General features: G+C 49.4%; 1 protein-coding gene across 1 annotated transcript in view; it reads left to right on the forward strand.

Annotated features, from left to right (window-relative positions):
• Window positions 1-25,176, forward strand: part of LHFPL4 (LHFPL tetraspan subfamily member 4) — an 83,664-nt gene extending 58,488 nt beyond the window's left edge. The window contains exons 2-3 of the mRNA XM_072128059.1: window positions 23,318-23,554; window positions 24,394-25,176. Coding sequence (XP_071984160.1) covers window positions 23,318-23,554; window positions 24,394-24,407 — 251 coding nt within the window. The 3' untranslated portion in view covers window positions 24,408-25,176. The remainder of the gene's footprint in view (window positions 1-23,317; window positions 23,555-24,393) is intronic.
• The last annotated feature ends 278 nt before the right edge of the window (window positions 25,177-25,454 follow it).

Genomic DNA, 25,454 nt, shown 5'->3' on the forward strand with positions numbered 1-25,454 from the left:
GATATGAGATAGATAGATAGATAGATAGATATGAGATAGATAGATAGATATGAGATAGATAGATAGATAGATAGATAGATATGAGATAGATAGATAGATATGAGATAGATAGATAGATATGAGATAGATAGATAGATAGATAGATAGATAGATAGATATGAGATAGATAGATAGATAGATAGATATGAGATAGATATGAGATAGATAGATAGATAGATAGATAGATATGAGATAGATAGATAGATATGAGATAGATAGATAGATATGAGATAGATAGATAGATAGATATGAGATAGATAGATAGATAGATATGAGATAGATAGATAGATAGATATGAGATAGATAGATAGATATGAGATAGATAGATAGATATGAGATAGATAGATATGAGATAGATAGATAGATATGAGATAGATAGATAGATAGATAGATAGATAGATATGAGATAGATAGATAGATAGATATGAGATAGATAGATATGAGATAGATAGATATGAGATAGATAGATCGATATGAGATAGATAGATCGATAGGAGATAGATAGATATGAGATAGATAGATAGATAGATAGATAGATAGATATGAGATAGATAGATACATAACTTATGGTAAATTCTATTTGAAATAATCCTAATCTTAAGGGCAGCATGGTGGCTGAGTGGGTAGAACTTCTGCCTTGCAGCACTGGGGTCCTGGGTTCGAATCCCACCCATGTCTGCAAATTGTTTGTATGTTCTCTTTGTGTTTGCATGGGTTTCCTCCGGGTCCTCTGGTTTCCTCCCACACTCCAAAACATACCGGTAGATTGTTTAGATTGTGAGCCCTAAGGGGGCAGGGACGGATTTGGCAAGCTTTGTGCAGCGCTGCGTAATCTGTGTGCACTATATACATAAAGAATTATTATTATAATCTTCTCTCTTTATGGATATATCGGGCTATCGGCTGCTCTCTCTGTACAGGGAAGTTCTGGTAGGTTCTGAAGGTAAAGCACATGGATAATGAGCTGATAATTCGGGCTGTCGGGCGGCTCGGGGGATGAGATGTAGAAAACGCACTAATTACTTATAAAAGTCATTCCGGAGACGTCTCATTCCCAGGACTCTGGAATCGGCAAGTGATCCATCCATCACGGGTTATGACACAGATCAATGCGGCTCCATTGTGACCTTTCCTGGCAGTGACAGCCCCGGCTCCCTGTGACTACAGGCCGGATTATCCCGCTATAACGTATGGGCGGCGGATGTGCTCTGAAAATGAATGTCCAGAGAGCGGAAAGATATTATAGAACATCACATTCCATATAGATAATGTAAAGCTACATGTGTTGTCGTGTATTGAGGTCATATATTGGAGTAATATTATGGCCGGTGTTCAGTTCCTTCCACCAATCATGTTTTACGTTCTTCTGAGCTGCTCCCTCTCCCCTCTCACAGCATAGACTCTCAGAGTCACAGAGAGAAAGTGCAGCTGATCTCCCTCCTCCCTGCTATTTCTGTATTACTCCGGTGTGATATATTCAATATTCAAGGAAAATTTAAAGAAAGTCTCGGCGTAGGGAGAAGGGAACTACAGGCTGTAGGAATGTAGGGAATATGAAAACTTATTAAAGTAGGAAGGCAAAGGTCAGCTGTCTGTTAGTGTATGCATGCTGTCAGTAGCAGCAGGATTGTGAAAAATATACTTAAATTCCAGAATTATATCAAATACACTAGAAACATGTCCTCACACTGCTGTACTCTTCGCTATCTGCACTGAGATGCTTTACAACCCCTCCCTTCTATTATGAGTGACTAATGCAGCATTTAAGCAGCTGCAGTAGTCTACTACAGCATTTACTCAGAGCAGAGATATCGCAATGAAGCAGAACAATGCAGAGAGCTAAGAACACAGCAGTGTGAGGATACACTCCCAAATATTTTAGTTCTCTGCATTCCATTAAAAAAAACCCTTCCCACTGCTCTGGTTGAAAGCAATAGCAGGTTTCTGGTTGAATACCAAAGAAGAGGGGTGGGGCTATAGAGCAGCACAGTGCAGAGAGCTAAGAGAACAGCAGTGTTGCTTGCTCTCTGTATTGTTCTCCAAAACCACTTCCCTTTGCTCTGGTTGAAAGCTATAGCAGGTTTCTGGTTGCGGCTCTATATTGCCACTCCTCTTCTTTAGTATTCACAGTGCAGAGAGCTAAGAGCACAGCAGTGTTTTGTTTATTCTCTGTATTGTTCTCCAAAATCGCTTCCCTGTCCCTGTGTCCCTGTGAGTCAGAGCTGTAGTAGGCTTTTGCTTGAATACTGCAGTGATCACTCAGAGGAGAAGGGAGGAGCTGTATAGCAGCTCGATGCACAGAGCACAGCAGTGTGAGGACACTCCAAATAACTATAATGCATAAAATTTTCATTCATTTTTTTTAGAGGTCTGCTGCTACTTCCACTATACAATGTATATGATCCTGTTCCGTATTCTAGGGGTTGACTATGTAATGATTGGGTTCTGGGGGGAGGGAGGGCGACCCGTAAAGGAGACCCACTACACACACAGTACCGCAGTATATCCACCGCTATCGCTGCTGGCGCGTTCTGTACGGTTAGCAGTCAAATGTCTCGTCTCCGGCAGAGTAATGGATGGACTCAGCCGCTTCTCGCTCCATCTGCATTAAACTTCTGCCAATACCGTTACTTTAAGGAATAGCGGAGTTAATGGCCTCCTGCGCTGATCTATGTTCTGCTCCGTCCTCTTCCAGCCGGAGTTATATCTGCTGCTTCACAATAAATGACCGGAGGACCTCTGTGTATATCCGAAAAACCGCCGCAGATCATCAGCGTAAATGAGCTGGAGAGAGCAGCGTATCCCAGAGCAGCCGCTTATCTATGGCGTCTATCAGTGCGCTGCCGGGAGATTTACTGGTTAATCCGCCCGGGCCATGGGCTGCGCTTGGATGCCTCACATCTAACGAGGCGGCTCTCACCTTTAAGGGTTACTCCGCTCCCAACTCTGTATCAAGATTTTATACTTCTTCTAACATCTCTGCTTGCTGTCAGTGATTGGGAACTGGGCTGTCGCAGCATTGAGCCTCTGTAGTAAAGGGATGCACCATTATAGACACTTGAAGACTTAATTATCAAAGGGGTCGTCGGATTTCAGGTTGTGGATTATCAAAGGATATGGGGAGGAAAGGGCCCCCACTAATCACCAATTCATTGTACCCCGAATTACTATAGGAATAGCCAATCAGTTCATGTTCTAAGGGATTGGCACCAAACCCTGACATTTGGCATTTTTGTTTTGTTATCTCCCCAGATTGGCTATAGAAGAACAGCAGAGCAGGAAAATGCTGCACATTGTCGCCACTAGGGGGAGCTAACTGTATACACTCCCATTGACATCAATACAAACTGTATGTATGCAGTGAGCTCCCCCTAGTGGTCAAGTTTTATTAAAATCTATATGTAAAGGAGGCATCTGCAGTCACTACAAGGACAAAAGCCCCTTGTGTGTGTAGACTATACTACATGTCAGTCATACAGTGACCAGCAGGGGGCGCCGCAGCTTCCTTGGACACAATCTGCTTCTATTCAGTGACTTATTGATTTCTGAAGTGGAGACTCAAGGGATATGACCACAAATAATTACTAGATCTCCCCGGAGAGCCTGGGCCGGGGGACTGGAATTACCAAGTCCAAAATGATCAAGACAGATGTGTGTGAGGGTCCAGAGATGTGTGCGAATGTACAAGGCAGGCGTTTACAGGAACCATTAATCAGAGATGTGCGGCCCCGTAATACAGCAGCACACGATGGGACGTGATAAATGGCGCCGCGGATTTCAGTCGACTTCACAAATCCAAAGCTAAAGATCTAAGAAGAAGTATAAGAAAAGTACAGAGCGAGGACGAGCAAAGAATAGAGAGAGACCGCAACATGAATGTCACCAAAGAAGAAGATAGATAAATAGATAGGAGATAGATAGATAGATAGATAGATAGATAGATAGATAGATAGATAGATAGATAGATATGAGATGGATAGATAGATATGAGATGGATAGATAGATAGATAGATAGATAGATAGATAGATAGATAGATAGATATGAGATAGATAGAGATAGATAGATAGATATGAGATAGATAGATAGATAGATAGATAGATAGATAGATAGATAGATAGATAGATAGATAGATAGATAGATAGATATGAGATAGATATGAGATAGATATGAGATAGATATGAGATAGATAGATAGATAGATAGATAGATAGATATGAGATAGATAGATAGATATGAGATGGATAGATAGATAGATAGATAGATAGATATGAGATAGATAGATAGATAGATAGATATGAGATAGATAGATATGAGATAGATAGATAGATAGATAGGAGATAGATAGATAGATAGATATGAGATAGATAGATAGATAGATAGATAGATAGATAGATAGATAGATAGATAGATAGGAGATAGATAGAAAGAAAGATGACAGATATGAGATAGACAGATAGATAGATAGATAGATAGATAGATAGATAGATAGATAGATAGATATGAGATAGATAGATAGATAGATAGATAGATAGATAGATAGATAGATGATAGATATGAGATAGATAGATAGATAGATAGATAGATAGATAGATAGATGATAGATATGAGATCCCCTTGGTAGATATTAGCTACTCTTACGGATTGGTGGGTTCAATTTTTACAGAAGTCAAGGACCTTTGATGATGTCATGAGTTGTCTGTAGGTCCTTTAGTCAATGTGAGCAGCACAGCTGTGGGTGTCTGTTTTATTCTGGGGTTTTAGTGAGTTTATGTCTGTAATTACATTGCCTGTGGTGTGTTACTCTTCCGGAGTCTTGTTTGGGGTCTCTATTTTGGGTGGTCTGATTGCTCTATCTAGTGGTTCTGGCCTGGAGTTTGTTCCTATAGGGGCGGTCTATATTTAGTTGGTCTGCAGTTATTTGGGGGTCTGATCTAGGGTATGTATTCCTAGGTAGTGTATCAGGTGTGTGCATCTGTAACCACCATGCGTCGTGCACCACTTAGAGTGACAGTAACCACCAAGCGTGTGGTGCCTCAAAAATACTCAAAAAGTGATATTTCTGCGTTTAATTCCACGGATTCTTTCCTTCCGCTCCGGCACAACTTCTTCAGGTCATTTGGAAAGTAACTTAAAGTGTAATTTCTTCTTTGGCGCCGGTTCTGGGAAGGCGGTGGGTAAATATATCTGTATATTAGTCGGCATTTCTCCAATCAAACCTTTGATTTTACAAGGAACAAGCACTTAATTCTCCGGTACGTTCCGGCGGCGGGGCCCTGGCGGAACGCGATGTTAAGAGAGATATATTAAAGGTAAATAGATTCTGTCTGGGAGGCAGCGAGTCTTAAAATTGAAAGTGTTTGCAGGTCCGGGAGCGCGGCTGGGGACTCGGCTTTTCATTAAGCCTAATGTTGGCCACTGTTGCTAATTTGCAGCTGAGGAGCAGAGTTTTAACTAAACCTGCAATAATATTCAGATTCACTCGTTTTCGGTATGCAGATCAGGATGTCTCCATGCCTCAGGGGCTTCTCCTTTTTCTTTATCCAGGGGGCGGAGCTGACTACAAAAGATCCATCCTGTGTTGTCCCGTAGTCTGAACTGCAAATCAAAGCTTAAAATTTAAGAATCATAAGGATACTGATTTTATCTATAGTAACAGCGCCACTCTTGTCCAATGGCTGCATCTGGTAATGCAGGTGGATGAGCTGATATATTACACATATTCCATAGACTTTTTTTTATCATATCTAATCTTTTAGCAGGTTGTTACCCATTTTGAGCGACTTCAGACTTGTCTGAGCCTCATCTCTGCTCTTTTACTTACTACGAGGATTCGCCATACATGTTTTACATCTCACAAGTCACTGCAGCAGACAGCGAACATACAATTCCCATTAAGAGCAGGAATGTACCAGTAACATAATATCACCGGGGGCTCTCCACATCCACTAACAAATGTTTATTCACTGAATTCTGCTTAATGCAAAAGGACAAACTCCACTTAAATAACAATTATAGCCATTATAGGATAAGTAATGTCATGTATGTACACAGTGACTGCACCAGCAGCAGAATAGTGAGTGCAGCTCTGGAGTATAATACAGGATGTAACTCAGGATCAGTGCAGGATAAGTAATGTCATGTATGTACACAGTGACTGCACCAGCAGCAGATAGTGAGAGCAGCTCTGGAGGCGGTTACCTCGTTAGAGGAGGGTGTGTCTGTGTGTGAAGCTGCTCTGTGCTTGTGCTCCTGAGCTCCTGGAGGATCCATCTACCTACCCAGGGCCTGCTCTCTCCTCTCCCAGGGAGGGAGTTGGGTTCCTGGGGATGAGCGAGGGAGCCGACTCCCAGGCTCCTGCTTCCCGGTCTAGGCCGGCGGGAGGCAGGAGAGGACAGCAACCGGCCAGCGCGATGGAGGACTCAGGGGTGAGACGGTCCACCAGGAGTCGCAGCAGTGTGACTCCCACCCCCCCTGAGTCTAATGTGAAGCAACACCCTAAGAACCTGGATGTGGGTGCGGGTGAGAGCGGTCCTTCCGGGGCTGGAGCCATGAAGCGGAGTGCTCACAGAGGTAAGGCTGACCATGCGGGGGGAGGCTGGGCGGTGCAGGGGCCCCGGGAGTCTTTGTCCACCTATGCCTCCCGGGTCCAGAGCCACCTCTGTGAGTACGAAGAGGCGACAAAGACCATCAGGAGGCTCCGGGAGGAGCTGCGATGTGCCCGCGCCAGGGCGAACACAGCGCAAAAAAAACGGAAAACAGAAATTTATTGTGAAATTAACAAACTTAAAGCTGACATTGATAAGCTGATGAAGAGAAAGAACTTTATTTGTAATAACAGCGGTCCATTTAAAGAAAAACTTTTAAATGATGAGAGATTTTCAGAAATGGCTGATACCAGAGAGCAAAGGCTGAAGGGGTTGCAGCCTGCAAGCCAGGTGGAGGAGGAGGATGATGATGATGATAACGAGCAGCAGTTCCCACCTGGCGGCCTGCAGGAAGATCAGCAGGCCTCGTGCAGTGCGCCCCCTGCAGGACAGCCAGCAGTAACACCTCGCTCGGGGGAGGACAGTGACACCGGCAGCCAGGGAGGGGCGCTCATGGCGGAGATCCGGCTGCTTGAGTCCCCAGTGCGCATGGAGAACTTTTCTTTTGGTGACGAACTCCCAGAGGAAGCCACTGGGGGGAGCAGCCGGAGGAAGAGTAAGAAGACCAGGCCAAAGCAGCAAGAAGAGGTACGTTTCATCTTTACCCCCCTCCCTGTACACCCCCCCGGGCAAAGCGCAGGGTCAGCTCACTGTGCAAGCCCTGCTACCCAAACCCCCCCGAGTTCTGCAGTGGACCCGGTGCAAAGGTGCAGGGAGATTACAGGTGTGACATCTGATGTGGCGATGGGCTCCGTCTCTGTTTGTGGTAACAGTGGGGGAGCAGGGGAGGCATCGGCTGCAAGGCCGGACAGTCAGGGCGGCTCGGCAGTGGCGATAACATCAAAATCCAGTGCTGTGGTGCGTCCCCCGCTGGGAGGGGGGGATAGCCCGGCACTGGTGGCAGCTTCCGGTGCCTCGGCGCCTCTTCATGCTGTTGCCGCTGATCACTTGGTTATGGGGCGGCGGCAGTGTGGAGGGGTCGCTGAGGCTGAGGGCTCCGGACCTCCCAGACAAAAAGTGTTATTCTGTGTTGGTGTTGGGGATAATGTGAATTCTACGGAAATTGGAGATCAGCGGCGCCTCACACCGGCTAAAGAACAGCGGCGAATGTTACCAAGCCCTAGGAGAAGTAAAATAACATCTGCTACCGATGATGCGGAGGGCACAGGTGTGACAAGAGTTGTGGTCCCCTCTGGGCGATGCTCTGCGGGGGGATCCCCGTCCCTTGTGCCTGAAGATGCGGAGGTGGTCATGTCCCCTGATGTTGTTGCTGGTCCAGCCAGTGTGAGTGGAGTCAGTAATGTTGTGGTGGATAATGTGAATGGTGTGAGTGGTGGAGAACCGTTACCAGTTATGGGGGTGAGTGATGGAGTGACTGGGGGTGTGAGTGGTGGAGAATCTTTTCCAGCTTTGGGGGTGGGTGATGGAGTGACTGGGGGTGTGAGTGGCGCGGCTGAGTGTAACATGCAGGTGGGTAGTGTTAATGTGGTGGGTGCAGGGGTTGGTCCGGTTGCTCCCCCAGTGGCGGCCCCCGTTAAGAGCTATGCCAGTGTCGCTGCTGGGGGAAGTAGGGGTCCATCATCCTCGTCTCTGGGCTCTGGGGACGGCTTTTTGCAACGGCGCCTCCTGCAGGCCTTACAGAAGGGAGAAAGGACGATCAATGTAGCGGGGCAGGAGGTTGATTTGTCGTTTTGGATAGAGAGGCACGGCCTGTCTGCCTTCCGAGAGCAAAGAGGCAGGGAGACACCATGGTCGCTCCCGACAACCGGGCCGGGTGCTAACCGTAGGAATGTGGTCCGTCTTCGGTGGCGTGGCAGTGATGTGTGTCCCCCTCGGGCACGGGTAGTTGAGCTGCTGCTGAAGATGGACTTCAAGGCGGCTGACATCTTTGCCTTGATCCATCCCTATGGTACATCTGAGTTTGATGTCAGCTTTGTTCGGCCGGAGGGGCTTGAGCTCTTCTGGTCCAACTATGAGCTGAGATACAACGAGCCCGAGTGGCGGGACTTTGCTGTGCAAGCAGTGTCCCGCCAGAGCGAACTCAAGAAAGTGACTGTTCTTACCCGTAACGAATCACTATCTTGCTTTGACATCATGACCTGGATGAATCGTTATGGAGAGGTACTGGGAGTACCCGAGAAAAATCGAGACGAGTTTGGTATCTGGTCAGGGGCCTGGACCTTCATGGTAAAGTTGAGGCGTTCAGGTAACTCAGTCGCCCACATCCCTTCATCAGCCTTCCTGGGGAGGGATCGGATCCTGATCTTCTACCGGGGGCAGCCTAAGCTGTGTCACAGGTGCGGTGACCCCACACATTTCAGCGCAAACTGCACCGTGCAGAAGTGTGCGTTGTGTGGGGGTGTCGGCCATCTCGCTGCATCCTGTACAGGGCAGATTAGGTGTAACCTGTGTGGTGATCTCGGTCACCCGTACAGTCGTTGTCCTCTTTCCTTCGCTAATGCGGGCTCAGCCTCAGCGGATGAAAGCCATGAGGCTGAATCTGCTGGGGAGGGGACTAGCAGAGGCGGAGGAGTGGAGGGGCCAGGGAAGAAAGACAGGAAAAAGACGCCTGCCCAGCTAAGGCGTCTAGAGAAGCGTCAACAGGAGAGAGAGCGGGGGGAGTCTCGGGCTGCTGGGACAACCTCTGGCGCTGTCCTGGAGACCACACCTGTCGCTGAGGCCCCAGGGGATGATGTACTGGATGAGGAGGTCAGGAGGATCGAGAGAGAGGAAGGTGCCACGTCCTCAGACTCCTCCCATTATGAGAGTATGGACGAGGATAATAGGGCGTGGCTAGAGGAAAAGCGTAAGCGTGGCGCCAAAAAGAAGAAAAAGGGTAAAAAGAAGGGAGGTGTAAGATCTTCTCCCTCCCTGACTAAGGTACCCAAGGAAGGTGCAACCGACCCCCCGCTGGTCGAACTTTCAAATCGATTCCTGGCCCTGGATGGAGCCTCTCCTGCCGATGGAGGGGCTGAGGGTGAAGGGCCAGAGGTGGCGGAGCCTGCAGGGGGTGCCGAGTCTCTCCCTGGGGAGTCAGGGTCCTCAGGAGGGGAGACTGGCCCAGAGTCTGGAGACGAGGATGAGGGGGCAGGTCCTGGATCTGCCCCTGAAGCATCAGAGGTGCGGGAGATGGACACCACAATATGTCTAAAAAGGGGGTGTTCATTTCCCGAGGGTGGTGGTAAGATGGGTAAAAAGAAAGCCGTCTAACTCAATCACTCATGATGGCGGCACCCACTCCGTTGACGCTGGCGTCCATTAATGTCGCCAGCATTAAGTCTGATGCGGCTAGATTTGCGGCCTTTGATTTTCTTGGCCGTGTTGAAGCCGACATTTTATTTTTGCAGGAGACCAGGCTGCCAGATTTGGCGGCCGTGTTTAAAGCTAAGAGGGAATGGAGACACGGGCCTTCCTATTGGTCTCTTGCGGCCGAGCCGTATAGCGGAGTGGCGGTCCTTTTTACCGCACCGGTAGAATGCAGACGAGTTATTGAGTTAGAAATGGGGAGGTGCCTGATCCTGGATGTCCTCATGAAGGGACAAGAACTTCGCCTAATTAATATCTATGGTCCCCAGTCCAAGTGGGACAGGAAGTGTCTCTTTATGAGGATCAAGCCCTACCTTTTTACAAGTCGGCAGGTGGTCTTTGGAGGGGACTTCAATGCTGTCACGAGGTCCCAGGATAGGGGAGGTTCCAGAGACAAGCTGACTTATGATAGCGTCGCTCTTAATAGCATAGCTAGTGAGGCTCGCCTGGTGGATGTCCACATCCGGCACACCCCAGGCCACGCGGGGTTCACCTATTATAGGGGTAGCTGCAGGTCTAGAATAGACAGGTTTTATTTAAAGGAGGAAGCCATTTCTTCAGCAGTGTCCGTTGTTGAGGTGGAGTTCTCCGACCACTGTTTAATTTTGTTTTCTCTGAATGTTACAGAGACCCCCCGGATGGGAAGAGGCTACTGGAAGCTCAATTCGTCTCTCCTGGAGGAAGCGGAGATCAGACAATCCTTTGAGGACTTTCTTCAGAGCCAGGTACCATTGCTGGGCCTTTGTAGCAGTAAGTCAGAGTGGTGGGAGATGCTCAAGAAAAGGGTGGCGAGATTCTTCCGCCAGCTCTCGAGCCTCAGGAGCCTGGACAGGTACCGCCTGTATCAGGGCCTGAGGAGGAAACTCGAGCATCTCGTCTCGACTGGGGGTAGTCGTGAGGACATCTCCAGAGTGAAATCCTTGCTGAAGAGGTGTCAGTACGATAGACACGCATCTTTGGTTTTTGAGAGGGATTACGGGAAATACCGCTCGCCCGACCCTTACAGAAACTGCAAGATGTCAGTGAATGGTAAAGTTGTCACGGGACTGGTTGACAGTACGGGATCCCTGAAAAGGTCCAGATCAGGGATTCTGGAGATCGTCAGATCCTTCTACTTGCACCTCTTGGGCAGGAAGGATCTAGATCGGGATGTGATGTCGGATTTCCTGGCTGAAACTGTCCCTGAGCCAGGAGTAGACTCCTCTCTTGATGTTTTGACAGAGATGATCAGTGAAGAGGAAGTCAGCCGGGCGATTGAAGGGCTCGCCCTCAAGAAATCGCCAGGTCCGGATGGCTTAACATCTGAGTTTTATAAGACCTTTAAGGACGCCTTGGTTCCCCTCTTGACTGAGGTATTCAATGAGTGTCTTTCCTCGGGCGCTCTGCCGAAGTCAATGAGGAGGTCTGCCCTGATCATCCTGTCAAAAGGTAAGGACCGATCTCGTATTGAGAACTGGCGTCCCATAGCGCTTCTCAATACGGACAGAAAGGTTTTGGCAAAGGTGCTGTTTAATCGGCTGGTGCAGTTTGCGCCCCGGCTCCTTTCGGGGACCCAGCACTGCTCTGTTCCAGGCCGCAGTACATTTAGTGCTGTGCTTTGTGTCCGGGAGGCAGTGGAGCAGGGCCGGGCTGGTAACTGGAAGGGGTACTTGCTGTCCTTGGATCAGGCAAAAGCGTTTGATCGGGTTAACCACGAGTACCTCTGGTCTGTCCTTCTGAGGTATGGCCTGCCTGGGGAGTTTGTCAATTGGCTGAAAGTTTTGTACGCAGGGGCAGAGAGTTTCCCGCTTGTGAACGGTTGGATTGGCCGCTCTTTTGAGGTCGGGTCTGGTGTTCGCCAGGGTTGTCCTCTGAGCCCACTTTTATACGTGTTCGCGATTGACCCATTCCTTAGGAGGGTTGATCGTGGGCCGTTGGTGGGAGTCGGGATGGATCGGGCAGCACCGGAAGCCACTCTAAGGGTGGTAGCGTATGCCGATGATGTCACCGTTTTCGTGTCCTCGGGAGGGGAGGCGCAATGGGTGATGTCAGAGGTTGACCGCTACTCAGAGGTTTCTGGGTCCAAGATCAACCGGGATAAGTGTGAGAGTCTCTGGCTGGGAGAGGGGGATCCAGGCTTTGATCTCCCGGACACTCTTCCAGGGCCCCAGGACTCTGCCAAAGTTCTCGGCATCGAATTCGGCCAGGGGGATTACCCCATGCAAAACTGGGACGGCAGGCTTAAGATCGCCGCTCAGAAGGTGGACCAGTGGAAGGGTTGGTCTTTGACCCTCAGAGAAAGGGTTAATCTGATCAAAACTTACCTGCTCCCGTTACTGATTTATCTGGGCAGTGTGTGCATGTTGCCAGAACCCCTCTGGACTCGGGTGTACAGTCTGTTCTTCCAGCTGTTATGGGGGAATAGGCTGAACCTTATCAAGAGGGAGGTTACTTACCGCACGAGGAGACAAGGAGGGTTGTGTATGGTCAACCCTGTGGTGTTCCTAGTGAATACCTTTCTTAAGATCAATGTAGCAAACCTCTGGAAAGAGAGGGCTCCTCCGTGGGTATACTCCTGCAGGGGATGGTTTCGGCCTTTCTTCCAGGAATGGGAGACAGGAGGGCAAGTGAAGGATCTTCGCACACCGCATGGGCATCTTCCGGCTTACGCTACCCCGGTTCTGAAGGTGATTCGCCGGTGGGGTCTGGGAATGTGGGAGATCAGGACCATGTCGAGGAAAATCCTTGACAAAAGGGTTCTGTTGACCCATTTCCAGAAGCCCCTGGCCCTCAGGGATTGCCCAAGTCGGGATCTGGGGGTGGGTTTGAGTTTATTGAATTCCATCAGGATCCCCTTGAAGTTTTGGGACTTGACTTGGCGCTGCTTCCATGGAAAGCTGTGTGTGAGGGACAATCTGAAGTGTAGGAGCTCTGAGGAAAGGGGTTGTCCCCGGGAGGAGTGCGGTGGCCTGCTGGAGAGCATGGACCACTTCCTGCTTCAGTGCCCCTTTAACACAGAGGTGTACAACCGGGTGGGCGCTTCCATCCATTGGCCCGGGTTGGCCGGTCTCTCCTATGCGGAGTGGGCCTATGGAGCATTCAGAGGCCTGGGTGGCCGGGACCGATGCACGTTATTCCTAGTCAGTCTAGTGGTCAGGTACCACACGTGGAACGCACGGTGCTTAGTTTCGACGCAGCGTAAAATCCTCCCGGTGGACGAGGTGGTTAGGAACATTCTGGGTGACCTGGTGAAGGTGCGCTCTCTGGAGTATGAGAGGCTGGGCACGGGGAGGGCCTCTCTCCTTTGGAGGGGGTTCTCCTTTAGTGTCCCTTAGTCTGTCATCTCCTCTCCTGGTGTTGGGCTGATGCTGCACAGTAGATTTTTGTTTTGTATCTGGGCATGTAGTGATGTTGGGCTTGCAGGGGCCGAACCTGGGCTTTATGTGGTTTGGATTGATGTTGTTTAGACTTTATTTGTATTCTGTTTTCTTTATGTTATGTTGTAATTACTGTATATATATTGTATATATTGTATATAGTGGGGTTTGGGGCATAGCGTTAGGTTGGGAGGGGGGTGATGGTGGTGGGACTTATGAACTGACCTGGGCACTGGTCTGGACTACTTAACGCAAACTTTGGACGTTAGACCAGTGTCTGGGGGGAAGGGGAGGGTGCGGGTGAGGGATTTAGTTTAGTGTAGTGTTATGTGTATTCTGTGTTTGTTATTATATATATTTAAAAAAAAAAAAAAAAAAAAAAAAAAAAATAATAATAAATGGGTGTGGGGTGGTTTGTTATTAGAGGGTGCGGGGTGGGTTTATGTATATTTATGGTCATTTATGTTTATTTGTGGGTGTGGCTTGTGTTTTGTTATTGGTTTGGTTTAGGATGTAATAATCGGTTGGGTGGGGGTTGTGGTATTTGGTGTTTATTCATTTTGGTGTATTGTAAGTTATTATTTTTGCTAGGTATGAATGGGGCTGGACCAGCAGGTAAGATATTGTATATATTTTGTATATATTGTATATTATGTTTGGTTTGTGTTATGTTTTTTACTTTTATATAAAATAAAAGATTTACAGGATGTAACTCAGGATCAGTACAGGATAAGTAATGTCATGTATGTACACAGTGACTGCACCAGCAGCAGAATAGTGAGTGCAGCTCTGGGGTATAATACAGGATGTAACTCAGGATCAGTACAGGATAAGTAATGTCATGTATGTACACAGTGACTGCACCAGCAGCAGAATAGCTCGTGCTGACTCATTCTGCTGTGTGCTACTGACGGGTGTGGTTGTTTGTGACTGAGCTCCTGCACCACCTGGTGGAAGACCAATCCACCCAGGCCTGCTCTCTCCTCCCCAGGGAGGGAGTGGGTTTCTGGGATGAGTGAGCCAGGAAAATCCCAGGCTTCTGCCTCCCGAACCAGGCCGGCGGGGGGCAGGAAAAGCCAGATACCGGCCAACATGGAGGGGGTGAGAAGATCTGCCCGAACCCAAGGACGCAGCGATGTGACCTCGGCTGCCACCCCCAAGACCCAGGGAAGCCGCAAGGTCTCCGGAACACAGAAGATCAAGGCAAGTAACATCAGCCTGAGTGCTCCTCCTGGAAAGCTGAGTGACTGTGCGGGAAAGTTGGGTGGTTCAGCTGGAAAGCTGGGTGCTCACGGAGGTGTGCAAAAAGCATGGGGACACCTAAAGGCCCGGGAGTCTGCTACCATCTATGGCTCCCGGATTGCTGAGCACCTCCGTGAGTACGAGGAAGCTGGCAAGGCGATGAATAGGCTCCAGGAGGAGATAAGGGAGACCTTGGCCCTAGCGGGGGTGGCTACACAGAAGAAAAAGTCTGATCATCTTAACACCATTGACAGACTTAAAGCCGAGGTCACCGCTCTGCAGGAAAAACGACGGTTGATCCGGGAGCACAGCGGTCCGTTCAGGGAAAAGTTGGAGAACGACGCCAGATTTAATGACATGCGCCAGGAGAAGCTGAGAAAGCTGAAGGGGCTTCAGATCCAGGCGGATGAAGGCGATGGCGATGATGAGGAGGATGAGGAAGACCTGCCGTGTCCGTCTGGTGGCCTGCACCAACACCAGCAGGCCTCGCACGACAGGCTGCCTGCAGAGCAAGCGCCATTACCATCAGGCTGCGGCCCTGCCAACCTGGAGGAGGAAAGTGATGACAGCGGCCAGGGGGGGGCGCTAATGGCTCAGATCCGTCAGCTTGAGTCCCCAGTTCACCTCCAAAACTTCTCCTTCGGCGATGAGATCCCGGATGACGACCTAAAGAGAAAGAAGAGAGCCAGGAAGACCAAGGCGTCTCAGGAGGTGAATCTGGTGTTTCGTCCCCTCCCTGTTCCCTCCGGGCGGGCAGGAGTGCCAGCCTGTCGTGTAGGCCCCGTTGCCCAGCCCAGCACGAATCCTGCAGTGGACTCGGTGCCAGGGTGCGGGGAGAGTGCAAAGCCACGTTCCATCATGGCGCAGAGCACCAGCCTTGTTTGTAGTAGCAAGGATGGTGCAGGGAAGGCATCGGCCGAAAGGCCGGACAGTGAGGGCGATCCAGCAGGTCCTGGTACTGTGCGCTGCCCCCCAGTGGGAGGGGGGGGTGGCCCTGTGCCAGGGGCAGTGGCGGTGGCTCCTGTGGCCCCTAGCGCTGTGGCTGTTGCTTGCTCCGGTAAGCAGCGGCAGTGTGATGGGGCTGCTGGGGCTTGTAGTGCGGCGCCTCCCAAGCGTCCTGTGCAGCCTGCGGGAAAGGGCGCAGGAAAGGTTTTATTTTGTATTGGATCATCTGACCCTGGAGATGGTAACAAGAGACTGTCCGGAGTAAATAAAGAAAAGAGACCTCATGCATCTAGCGAGCAGCGGTGCTCAAACATTAAAACAGCTGGTCAACAAGGGGTTAATGCCAATGAGGCAGAGGGCACAAGTAAGATCGGGGTTGGAGCTGCCTCTTCTCAGGCTGTATCAGCTATGGAGGTGGCTCTACCCCCAGTGTCCAGTGACGCCGAGGCAACCCCAGGTCCTCCTGGCCCAGCTGGTGTGAGTGATGCAAGGAAGCGAGGCAGTATTGTACATAGTGTGGTGAATGTTGGGGTGGTGAATGGTGCTCAGGGGGGTGATCCTGGTGTGCGTGCTGGACCTTCTGCACCCCCAGTGGTGGCCGCTCCCATAAGGAGCTATGCGAGTGTCACCGCTGGGGCAAGTGGGGTTAACTCCTTGTCTCCTGGCTCTGGGAATAGCGTTTTGCAAAGGCGTCTTCTGGAGGCTCTCAGGAGAGGGGAAAAGTCAATCAATGTAGAGGGGAGAGATGTTGATCTGTCCTTCTGGACAGACAGGCATGGCCTGGCAGCCTTCCAAGAGAAAAGGGGGGGAGAGACTGTATGGTCTTTACCCACAACCGGGCCCGGAGCTGCCCGTAGGAATGTGGTTCGTCTTCGCTGGAGGGGCAGTGACGCATGCCCACCCAGGTCAAGGGTGGTGGAGCTCCTCCTGAAGATGAACTTCAGGGCTAGTGACATCTTTGCCCTGATACATCCTTATGGTACTCCGGAGTTCGATGTCAGCTTTGTTCGGCCGGAGGGCTTAGAGCTCTTCTGGTCGAATTATGAGCTGGCAAAGAACGAGCCCGCATGGCGAGACTTTGCTGTGCAAGCAGTGTCTCGCCAAAACGCAGTCAAGAAAGTGACCGTTTTGACCCGTAACGAGTCACTTTCTTGCATGGACATCATGACTTGGCTAAGTCGTTATGGCGAAGTAGTTCAGGTACCTCAGAAAAACCGCGATGAATTTGGCATTTGGTCTGGAGCCTGGACCTTCATGATGAAGTTGAAGTGTTCAGGCGGCACAGTCGCTCACATTCCTTCTTCAGCCTTTCTTGGGCGGGACAGAATCCTGATTTTCTACCAGGGGCAGCCGAAGGTCTGTCACAGGTGCGGTGACCCCACACACTTTAGCGCCAGCTGCCAAGTGCAGAAGTGCGCTTTGTGTGGTGGGCTAGGTCATCTCGCTGCATCCTGTAAGGACATTAGGTGTAACCTGTGTGGTGAGCTCGGTCACCCTTTCAGCCGTTGTCCTCGCTCCTTTGCCAATGCGGTTGTGACCCCAGTGGAGGAGAGCCAGGAGGTTGCTTCTGCTGGGGAAGGTACCAGCAGAGGTGGAGGAGCTGAGGGGCCTGTGAAGAAAAGTAAGAATAAGTCACCTTCTCAGTTGAGGCGGCTTGAAGCCAGACAAAAAGGGAGAGAACTGGGGAAACCTCAGGTTGCTGGGGTGACCCTGGGTCCTTCCTCAGAGGCTGGTCATGCTACTGAGGCCCTGAGGGATGATGAGTTGGATGAGGAGGTCAGGAGGATGGAGCGCGAGAAAGGTGCCATGTCCTCCACGTCCTCCCATTATGAGAGTATGGATGAGGATAACAGGATTTGGCTAGAAAATAAGCGCAAGCAGAAAAAGAAAAAACGCGGTGTATCTAAGGTACCTAAGGAAGGGAAAACTTCCTCCCCTCTGGTTGAGCTTTCCAACCGGTTCCTCACCCTCGATGAGATCGCCTCTTCGGGAAGAGAGGCTGAGGGTGGGGTTCTGGAGGTGGCGGCGGAGCAGCCTGCAGGGGGCGCCGAGTCTCTATCCTCTGGGGATGCTGGGTCCTCAGAGTGGGAGACTGACTCAGAGTCAGGAGACAAGGACGAAGGAGAGGGTGGTCCGGGTGGGTCCTTGGGGGCCAGTAATAACATGGACACCTCAATTTCGTTAAAAAGAAGTTGCCCCAATTCTGATGGTAAAAGGGAAAAGGCATCATCTTCAGAGGAGAGTCGGGGGAAGGGAAATGGAAAGAAAAAAGCCGTCTAACTCAATCACTCATGATGGCGGCACCCACTCCGTTGACGCTGGCGTCCATTAATGTCGCCAGCATTAAGTCTGATGCGGCTAGATTTGCGGCCTTTGATTTTCTCGGCCGTGTTGAAGCTGACATTTTATTTTTGCAGGAGACCAGGCTGCCAGATTTGGCGGCCGTGTTTAAAGCTAAGAGGGAATGGAGACACGGGCCTTCCTATTGGTCTCTTGCGGCCGAGCCGTATAGCGGAGTGGCGGTCCTTTTTACCGCACCGGTAGAATGCAGACGAGTTATTGAGTTAGAAATGGGGAGGTGCCTGATCCTGGATGTCCTCATGAAGGGACAAGAACTTCGCCTAATTAACATCTATGGTCCCCAGTCCAAGTGGGACAGGAAGTGTCTCTTTATGAGGATCAAGCCCTACCTTTTTACAAGTCGGCAGGTGGTCTTTGGAGGGGACTTCAATGCTGTCACGAGGTCCCAGGATAGGGGAGGTTCCAGAGACAAGCTGACTTATGATAGCGTCGCACTTAATAGCATAGCTAGTGAGGCTCGCCTGGTGGATGTCCACATCCGGCACACCCCAGGCCACGCGGGGTTCACATATTATAGGGGTAGCTGTAGGTCTAGAATAGACAGGTTTTATTTAAAGGAGGAAGCCATCTCTTCAGCAGTGTCCGTTGTTGAGGTGGAATTCTCCGATCACTGTCTAATTTTGTTTTCTCTGAATGTTACAGAGACCCCCCGGATGGGAAGAGGCTACTGGAAGCTCAATTCGTCCCTCCTGGAGGAAGCGGAGATAAGACAATCCTTTGAGGACTTTCTTCAGAGCCAAGTACCTTTGCTGGGCCTTTGTAGCAGTAAGTCAGAGTGGTGGGAGATGCTCAAGAAAAGGGTGGCGAGATTCTTCCGCCAGCTCTCGAGCCTCAGGAGCCTGGACAGGTACCGCCTGTATCAGGGCCTGAGGAGGAAACTCGAGCATCTCGTCTCGACTGGGGGTAGTCGTGAGGACATCTCCAGAGTGAAATCCTTGCTGAAGAGGTGTCAGTACGATAGACACGCATCTTTGGTTTTTGAGAGGGATTACGGGAAATACCGCTCGCCCGACCCTTACAGAAACTGCAAGATGTCAGTGAATGGTAAAGTTGTCACGGGACTGGTTGACAGTACGGGATCCCTGAAAAGGTCCAGATCAGGGATTCTGGAGGTCGTCAGATCCTTCTACTCGCACCTCTTGGGCAGGAAGGATCTAGATCGGGATGTGATGTCGGCTTTCCTGGCTGAAACTGTCCCTGAGCCAGGAGTAGACCCCTCTCTTGATGTTTTGACAGAGATGATCAGGGAAGAGGAAGTCAGCCGGGCGATTGAAGGGCTCGCCCTCAAGAAATCGCCGGGTCCGGATGGCTTAACATCTGAGTTTTATAAGACCTTTAAGGACGCCTTGGTTCCCCTCTTGACTGAGGTATTCAATGAGTGTCTTTCCTCGGGCGCTCTGCCAAAGTCAATGAGGAGGTCAGCCCTGATCATCCTGTCAAAGGGTAAGGACCGATCTCGTATTGAGAACTGGCGTCCCATAGCGCTTCTCAATACGGACAGAAAGGTTTTGGCAAAGGTGCTGTTTAATCGGCTGGTGCAGTTTGCGCCCCGGCTCCTTTCGGGGACCCAGCACTGCTCTGTTCCAGGCCGCAGTACATTTAGTGCTGTGCTGTGTGTCCGGGAGGCAGTGGAGCAGGGCAGGGCTGGTAACTGGAAGGGGTACTTGCTGTCCTTGGATCAGGCAAAAGCGTTTGATCGGGTTAACCACGAGTACCTCTGGTCTGTCCTTCTGAGGTATGGCCTGCCGGGGGAGTTTGTCAATTGGCTAAAGGTTTTGTATGCAGGGGCAGAGAGTTTCCCGCTTGTGAACGGTTGGATTGGCCGCTCTTTTGAGGTTGGGTCTGGTGTTCGCCAGGGTTGTCCTCTGAGCCCACTTTTATACGTGTTCGCGATTGACCCATTCCTTAGGAGGGTTGATCGTGGGCCGTTGGTGGGAGTCGGGATGGACCAGGCGGCACCGGAAGCCACTCTAAGGGTGGTAGCGTATGCCGATGATGTCACCGTTTTTGTGTCCTCGAGAGGGGAGGCGCAATGGGTGATGTCAGAGGTTGACCGCTACTCAGAGGCTTCTGGGTCCAAGATCAACCGGGATAAGTGTGAGAGTCTCTGGCTGGGAGAGGGAGGTCCAGGCTTTGATCTCCCGGACACTCTTCCAGGGCCCCAGGACTCTGCCAAAGTTCTCGGCATCGAATTTGGCCAGGGGGATTACCCCATGCAAAACTGGGACGGCAGGCTTAAGATCGCCGCTCAGAGGGTGGACCAGTGGAAGGGTTGGTCTTTGACCCTCAGAGAAAGGGTTAACCTGATCAAAACTTACCTGCTCCCATTGCTGATTTATCTGGGCAGTGTGTGCATGTTGCCAGAACCCCTCTGGACTCGGGTGTACAGTCTGTTCTTCCAGCTGTTATGGGGGAATAGGCTGAACCTTATCAAGAGGGAGGTTACATACCGCACGAGGAGACAAGGAGGGTTGTGTATGGTCAACCCTGTGGTGTTCCTAGTGAATACCTTTCTTAAGATCAATGTAGCAAACCTCTGGAAAGAGAGGGCTCCTCCGTGGGTATACTCCTGCAGGGGATGGTTTAGGCCTTTCTTCCAGGAATGGGAGACAGGAGGGCAAGTGAAGGATCTCCGTACACCGCATGGGCATCTTCCGGCTTACGCTGCCCCGGTTCTGAAGGTGATTCGCCGGTGGGGTCTGGGAATGTGGGAGATCAGGACCATGTCGAGGAAAGTCCTTGACAAGAGGGTTCTGTTGACCCGTTTCCAGAAGCCTCTGGCCCTCAGGGATTGCCCAAGTCGGGATCTGGGGGTGGGTTTGAGTTTATTGAATTCTATCCGGATCCCCTTGAAGTTTTGGGACGTGACTTGGCGCTGCTTCCATGGAAAGCTGTGTGTGAGGGACAATCTGAAGTGTAGGAGCTCTGAGGAAAGGGGTTGTCCCCGGGAGGAGTGCGGTGGCCTGCTGGAGAGCATGGACCACTTCCTGCTTCAGTGCCCCTTTAACACAGAGGTGTACAACCGGGTGGGCGCTTCCATCCATTGGCCCGGGTTGGCCGGTCTCTCCTATGCGGAGTGGGCCTATGGAGCATTCAGAGGCCTGGGTGGGCGGGACCGATGCACGTTATTTCTAGTTAGCCTAGTGGTCAGGTACCACACGTGGAACGCACGGTGTTTAGTATCGACGCAGCGTAAAATCCTCCCGGTGGATGAGGTGGTTAGGAACATTCTGGGTGACCTGGTGAAGGTGCGCTCTCTGGAGTATGAGAGGCTGGGCACGGGGAGGGCCTCTCTCCTTTGGAGGGGGTTCTCCTTTAGTGTCCCTTAGTCTGTCATCTCCTCTCCTGGTGTTGGGCTGATGCTGACACTGTAGATTTTTGTTTTGTATCTGAGGTTATAGTGATGTAGCGGCTTGCAGGCGCCGAACCTGGGCTTTATGTGGTTTTGATATATGTTGATATGTTTAATGTGTTTGTATCTTGTGTACAGTGTGTATATAGTTATATGTAGTTATAGTTCTTGTGTGTATATAGGTTGGTTTTGGGGTGTTGGTGTTAGGTTGGGAGGGGGGTGGACGGGACTTGGACTGTACGATCCTGGGCACTGGTCTGGACTATATAGCGCAGACTTTGGACGTTAGACCAGTGTCTGGGGGGGGGGGGAGGGTGATGGGCGTGGGATTTAGTTAGTTATATTTTATGTTATTTATTGTTATTAATGTTATTTCCGTTATATTCATTGTTATTTCTGTGTTTATTTATTGTTTATTTATTTATGTGTATTTTGCTGTGTATTTTGATATTAAAAAAAAAAAAAAAAAATTAGGTGGTGGGACTGGGTGAAGGTTTTGTTTGTTTTCATGCTGAGTGTGTGGTGTGTGGGTGGCTGGGCCAGGAGGTTTTGTAAGTTTATTTTCGTTTATATTTGTTCTTTTGTAATTCTTTTGCCAGAAGTTATGGCTTCATTTATGTTTATTATTGTTATGTTTTTCACTTTTATATAAAATAAAAGATTTACAGGATGTAACTCAGGATCAGTACAGGATAAGTAATGTCATGTATGTACACAGTGACTGCACCAGCAGCAGAATAGTGAGTGCAGCTCTGGGGTATAATACAGGATGTATCTCAGGATCAGTACAGGATAAGTAATGTCATGTATGTATACAGTGACTGCACCAGCAGCAGAATAGTGAGTGCAGCTCTGGAGTATAATACAGGATGTAACTCAGGATCAGTACAGGATAAGTAATGTCATGTATGTACACAGTGACTGCACCAGCAGCAGAATAGTGAGTGCAGCTCTGGAGTATAATACAGGATGTAACTCAGGATCAGTACAGGATAAGTAATGTCATGTATGTACACAGTGACTGCACCAGCAGCAGAATAGTGAGTGCAGCTCTGGGGTATAATACAGGATGTAACTCAGGATCAGTACAGGATAAGTAATGTCATGTATGTACACAGTGACTGCACCAGCAGCAGAATAGTGAGTGCAGCTCTGGGGTATAATATAGGATGTAACTCAGGATCAGTACAGGATAAGTAATGTCATGTATGTACACAGTGACTGCACCAGCAGCAGAATAGTGAGTGCAGCTCTGGGGTATAATACAGGATGTAACTCAGGATCAGTACAGGATAAGTAATGTCATGTATGTACACAGTGACTGCACCAGCAGCAGAATAGTGAGTGCAGCTCTGGGGTATAATACAGGATGTAACTCAGGATCAGTACAGGATAAGTAATGTCATGTATGTATACAGTGACTGCACCAGCAGCAGAATAGTGAGTGCAGCTCTGGAGTATAATACAGGATGTAACTCAGGATCAGTACAGGATAAGTAATGTCATGTATGTACACAGTGACTGCACCAGCAGCAGAATAGTGAGTGCAGCTCTGGAGTATAATACAGGATGTAACTCAGGATCAGTACAGGATAAGTAATGTCATGTATGTACACAGTGACTGCACCAGCAGCAGAATAGTGAGTGCAGCTCTGGAGTATAATACAGGATGTAACTCAGGATCAGTACAGGATAAGTAATGTCATGTATGTACACAGTGAATGCACCAGCAGAATAGTGAGTGCAGCTCTGGAGTATAATACAGGATGTAACTCAGGATCAGTACAGGATAAGTAATGTCATGTATGTACACAGTGACTGCACCAGCAGCAGAATAGTGAGTGCAGCTCTGGAGTATAATACAGGATGTAACTCAGGATCAGTACAGGATAAGTAATGTCATGTATGTACACAGTGAATGCACCAGCAGAATAGTGAGTGCAGCTCTGGAGTATAATACAGGATGTAACTCAGGATCAGTACAGGATAAGTAATGTCATGTATGTACACAGTGACTGCACCAGCAGCAGAATAGTGAGTGCAGTAACATCCCTCTGTGTTCCTCTCCTCAGCTGTGTGCCTGGTGCTCGCCTGCATGATATTCCCGGATGGATGGGACGCAGAGACGATCAGGGACATGTGCGGGGACAAGACTGGGAAATACTCGCTGGGTGACTGCTCGGTGCGCTGGGCTTACATTCTGGCCATTATCGGGATCCTGAACGCCCTCATCCTCTCCTTCCTCGCCTTCGTACTGGGTAACAGACAGAACGATTTGCTTCTTGAGGAACTTAAGGCAGACAACAAAGGTAAGGAGCTTACACTGCGCTATATCCGGCTCTATAAGAAGACATAATCCTTATAGATGCAGGGTGGTCTCTTGTCCTGGAGGGGGCGCTGTGCTCCGAGGGTCCTGGGAAAGCCATTGCTTCCCGATGCAGACACATTGTGGATACAATATATAACAGAACAGAATATAACTGGGACTCCTTATAGCGACAGCACTTGATGTCACAGCGCCTCACAGTGGCCGGAGATGTGCACTGCACCCTGCAGATACTGGTCGTGTCTTCCCCGGGGGCTTATGTTTTCTTGTCTTGGATTTTGTTTTCTTTATATATTTTACATCTTAAGATGTTTGTGTCACTCAAGTTTCAGGGATGATTATTGATAGGGGATTGTCTCTGATCACGGGCTCCTTAGTCCACGGCTGCCATTGACTTTTCCTGGTGCCCAATGATGGGGCTACTTCCTAATGGGCGTGATAATGTTCCAGTTAAAGGGGTAATCCCAAATTTCAATAAAATCCCTTAGTTTGTGATCAGTGTGGATCTGACTACAGAGACTCCCACCTTGATGTCTAAGGGAATGCAGGAAGATCTCATGAATAAATAATTAGGGTTATGGTAAGTCCCACATCACTGCATCAATGGGAACACCAGGGGTGAAATCGTAGCAAAACAATCTGCAGATTAGTTTGTTACAAACTTACTGCATACAGTGTGTCCATTGAGTTCAATGCTGGACCTGTATGCAAAGAAACTCCTGAGCTCCCCCTAGTGGTGACTACAGGTAGCAAGAATTGTATCATCCATTATTATTATTTGTTTATTAATTTGGGTTCTTTCTCCTTTTCTTGTTTCAACAGATGACATAAAGTAAATGAACCCCCCCCCCCTTCCTCCCCAGGGGGAAGATGATAGCCTTACCAACGCAGGAATGTCTCCAGGCTGTCCCATCATATCTGTTAACCCCTTACTTGTATTGCCGTCCTCTGCCCCCTCCCTCCATCCAGTGATATCTTCATCTCAGCCTTGAAGAGAATTCTTCCTCTACCAAGACGGTGCCTGCACTGCCGCAACGACCAGTCCCCCGTTCCTCCCCGAACGCCCTACGCTTTGTGATATCCAGTGATGGCATTACCCTCCGCTCCTCTTCCCTATCTGCATCCATGGATGTACAAAAATTCACCGGATCCAGGACCTTCTGGGTCCTTTCTTCTTCATGCCCCTTTGTTTGATCCACAAGAGGCTGCTGCAAGGACCGGACGCGAAACGTGCGACAATTTTGTATAGACGATAAAAAAATTAACTTGTGAAGCATTTATACGCCTACGGATCACCGTCCCGGGATCTCCCTCTCCCCTCGGAGTCTCCCCCCTCGGATTTTTCATGACTATGGGAATGGAAACTTTGTACATACCTTCTGCACTGCCCGGGGGGCTGATGTTTGGCGACACCGCGCTTTGGTCCTGACGATTTCAGCAATTGCCTTTTGTACGGCCGGGGCCACCAGGACTATTTATTGGTTATTTTTACATGAACATTGATTGATCACTATGAACTTCTCGCAACAGGGTATAAAAAAAAAAAAAAAAAATTAGCAATTTTTGACTTGTTATATGATGACGGAGTCAGAAGTGCTGAATGCTGTGTCTTTATATCCATGAGCAAGAGAGCGGGGGTGGGGTGGGATCACATAAAGGGTTAAAAGCAGCGGAGGGGGGTGGTTGTTTAGGATGTACTCATCATCACCATCATCATATGGTACGGCCAGATCTATATATATAATGGGGGAGGTTTACTAAGCTAATTATGCCAAATCCTTGTGCCAAAAAACGAGCCTTTATGTCGTGTTTTAACCCATTTTTGTTAAAGGGGGCGTGGCTTAAAGTGTCAATAACTCCTCGACAAACTTTGCATAAATCAA

The sequence above is a fragment of the Engystomops pustulosus genome, chromosome 10, assembly GCF_040894005.1.
Source record: "Engystomops pustulosus chromosome 10, aEngPut4.maternal, whole genome shotgun sequence".
Taxonomy (NCBI): domain Eukaryota; kingdom Metazoa; phylum Chordata; class Amphibia; order Anura; family Leptodactylidae; genus Engystomops; species Engystomops pustulosus.